Below are 3696 nucleotides of genomic sequence, written 5' to 3'. Positions count from 1 at the left end.
GCGAGCTTAAAATTCATCACGTAAATCGAGCTCGGGCACCGAACGAGACTCGGCTCACTCGGAAAGCATGGGCCGAAAATCACACGCAAAAGGGCTTGGTTGTCTTAATTTGAGCTTAAATTAGCCCATTATGCTTAATTAAAGAAAAGCCCAAATTAATTCAGCCCACTTAGAATTAAATTAAAGCCTAAACCTAAGCCCATTAGGACTAGAAAGCCCGGCTAATTGACCTAGGTTTACACTATAAATATATGTTTATGTCTCATAATCTGGGGGGGGGGGGGGAGAGCTCGAGAATTCCCAGAATAATTTTCAGAAAGACACAAGTGATACACGTGAGATTTGAGGGAGAGAGAAAGACTCGGCCGCGTATGTGCGCAATAGCCGCCGCGTCGCCCCGCCGTCGCTCCCGACGCACCACCGGTCACCATCCCGATCCGCAATCCCGATCCGCTGCAAATTCAAATTTGGAAAGAAATCTGCAAATCAGGTAATTATCTTATCCCGATTTGGTTTGAATATTTTGTTGCCTAATTCATGCTTATTGATATCTAATTTTGCATATTTAAATAGTAGGCATTATTTCAGTTAGGATTTATTTCCATTTTTTTTTTGAAATCTTGGATATCTGTTACTTATCAAGTTTGGATAGAATCTAAAATTTGCAAAATCTTTTGAATATATCCAAGATATTTAAGATATCTAATTTTTTTCAAGATGTGATCGATTAGGAAAATTTCCTAATCCGCAACCACACACGTGGAAATAAATCTATCTATCAGGCTTTAGATAGAGTTATTTGCATAGTGGGTATTTCGAATTTTAGGATCGATCTGTCAGGCTTCAGATCGAAACTTAATTCGAAAGATTTAGCGGTTATATTTTTTTTTACTGGATTTTAATTTCGAATTTTGATAAAAAATGCCAAAAAGATTACTCTAGAATAGGTTAATTTCTTTAGTTTAAAATTGCATGTTTAGATAATTGGCATTTTTAATTCCGAATTTCATTAAAGAAAAAATACAAAAAAAATAATATGCCAGTCATTAGAAATAGGTCACGTCGTCGCATGACATATAGTTTGCATGTTAGGTTGCATTAATGGCATGTCAATTTTTTGCACGCCATTACATATAGGTTAGCTTTCATTTAAATAAATAAAAAAAAATCAAAAAAGAAACTTTCTGCACCTTTGAACTCTAAGTCAGGATTTATCAAAATTGTCAAATTAAGTATTTTTCTTGAAATTGGTACCGAAAGGGCGTTAGGGAATCTAGCGTAACCAAGTCCCCGAATCCATAATTTCTGGTTCGTAGAAATAAAATAGTACTTCCGCTATTTTATTTAGGTTTCTAATCAACCTACCTTAAATGATTAGTGGCGACTCCCATTGAAAATATTTGCATGTTCATAATTGGACCTAAGTTGCGAATTGGTAGAGTTTGGGAGAACTCGAGCTAGGTTAGTTAATTTAATTGATCTAGTAATCCATTAGCCTAAGATCGAAAACCCGATTTTTTTTAGGTCGCGACAGCTTGGCGACTCCACTGGGGACATTAACTTGAATTTTTTTTAAAAAAAATTTAAGGAGGACTTAGGCCAAAATTTTTTATGGAAAAATCACTCGATTTGACAAAATTTGATTGAATTCTCATTCTTAGGTGTTAAATGGTTTTACAGGATGTGAGTTATAAGGGGAGTAGTGATTGGCTAACCCTTTGTTTTGCAGGCTTGGTGGAGTGGAATTATGATTTAATTTTTGTACTATTGAAATGGTGTTTACATATAATTGTTGTGCATGATTTACAGTATTTGCACTACACCACACACAACCTGTGACCGGACCTGGGTCACACCCATAGTTTTAAGATGGTATTTAGGTGGTTCTTTAACCTTGGCGGTAATGCTTCGCTAAAGGTTATCCCATTTGGATCCCGAAAATTTTTCCAAAAAATGGCTCAAGGGTCGTCCTCATGCACGTGAGGCTACAACGCATGGAGGTTGCCCTTGTCGACCGAACCGAGACGAAGTGATTGGACCCGACTAGTCATGACTATGGTATGCGAGGCTGCGACTAGTCATGATGATTGTACGCGAGGCTGCGACGTGTCGTTCCGTTCATCATTTCACTTTGCAAAAGCCATTAGGATAGATAGATTAAGATTTAAACTCACGATTCATGTGCATGTCTCTGTGATTGACATTTTTTCCCCAAAGATGGTAATTCCTCGAGCTTTATCTTTGGTTTTCTGTATCTCATTTTGAGTCGGTCCATGGTTTAGGTTGAGTCTTTTGGCACGTGGTCTATATAAGAATGGGTGGCCTCGATATCCGTTTCGTGCCTACTCCGAAGCTAGAGCTCAAGAAGTTATGGAGCCAGTTGAAGCCAGATGGTCAGCAGTACGTTCTCAAGTGTATTGGATTCATGCTGCCAATCCTAGACATAGATGTTCAGAGTGGGATCATGCAAGCACTCGCTCATTTTTGGTGCCCCGAGACAACCACATTTGTGTTGGGAGGTAAGTTTGAGCTCACACCGACTCTGGAAGAATACAGTATTGCCATTGGGAAATCGATTGAGTTGGATATAGTCGAACCACCCATTAAGGTAGATCCTGTGGTAGTGCTTGCTGAATTTTTGAATTTGACTAAAAAGGAAATTGAAAAAGTGCTAAAGGGTAATTGTCAAGCATGCCCATTATCTTTTCTTATTGAATGTTTCGAAAATAACTCCGTCCTCATGAGATCTAAAATTTTTATCTTAGTTTTTTTTGGACTCATCATTTTTCCATTCCGTCAAAATGCTATTGATCCCGTCATAGCTTGGATGGTAAAACAAATATGTGGTGGAGTTAGTTTTATAAACACAATTCTGGCAGAAACTTTCATATCTCTGACACGATTCAAGAAAGGAAAAGATAGAACTTTTCGAGCCCCGATTGAGCTTTTACAAATCTGGCTTTTCTCACACCTTTCTAAATTTGGGAAAAATATGACTGTATTTGAAATGGGCATGACTGATAACCCTATTTTAAGGTTCAAACAAATACAAGATCAAACTAAGAGTTTGCACTATACACAATGGGTCCATCTGTTCAAGGATCCAAACTCTAAGATTTTCCTTTGGCAAGCTGTGTGGTTTCGGGAGGTTGAGGCTCAACTATACCATGGCGATCAGAAGCACGTACCTTTGATGGGCATTTATGGGGTAACCTGCTATCAGCCCCTTCGGGTTACACGTCAATTTCGAGTTCTGCAGGATGTCCCACCTCTACTCAGGCCTAATGAATTTCAAGTCCAGTTCGAGAAAGGCGAGTCCTATAGAGTCGAACTTAGGCATCATTCTGAAGCTTGGCAGAATTGTTCCACTCAGAAGCTGATTTGGCCCGCAGATGAGCCCACCGGAAGGATGAAGCGTCACTTTACCACGGCCCGGTATGTTCAGTATCATACCATCCCTGCTGAGATACTCCCGAAGATCCCGGTCGTGACAGTACGGCATACCCTTCAGACTCAAATCAAAATCAGCGAAAAAAAGGCGATGAAGGCCCAGGATAAGGCAGATGCTCTGGCTGAAGAGAATGCACGATTACGGCGCGCCTTGAAGGCCCATTCGTCTATAGATCACGTAGCCTCTAAAAAGAGGAAGACTATCTGATTTCTAGTTTGGTTTAGGGAGTTTTTCTTTCTTTTTAA

The 3696-nt window shown here is 39.4% G+C and overlaps 1 protein-coding gene across 1 annotated transcript; it reads left to right on the top strand.

The window, feature by feature from the left end:
* Positions 1 to 400: 400 nt before the first annotated feature.
* LOC130138018 (uncharacterized) lies at positions 401 to 3696 on the top strand. The gene is made up of 2 exons (XM_056310890.1): positions 401 to 490; positions 2283 to 3696. The coding sequence occupies exon 2, from the start codon at positions 2315 to 2317 to the stop codon at positions 3656 to 3658; it is 1344 nt and encodes a 447-aa protein (XP_056166865.1). The 5' UTR covers positions 401 to 490; positions 2283 to 2314; the 3' UTR covers positions 3659 to 3696.

This window comes from Syzygium oleosum, unplaced genomic scaffold, assembly GCF_021117445.2.
Source record: "Syzygium oleosum isolate NSW1041296 unplaced genomic scaffold, Sole_v2.1 Sole_v2.04, whole genome shotgun sequence".
NCBI classification, from domain to species: domain Eukaryota; kingdom Viridiplantae; phylum Streptophyta; class Magnoliopsida; order Myrtales; family Myrtaceae; genus Syzygium; species Syzygium oleosum.
This window is presented reverse-complemented; position numbering and strand designations above follow the sequence as displayed.

What these genes read in the sequence shown, in the direction of transcription:
- LOC130138018 (XM_056310890.1), top strand. Translation starts at nt 2,315, where the DNA reads ATGGGTGGCCTCGATATCCGTTTCGTGCCTACTCCGAAGCTAGAGCTC.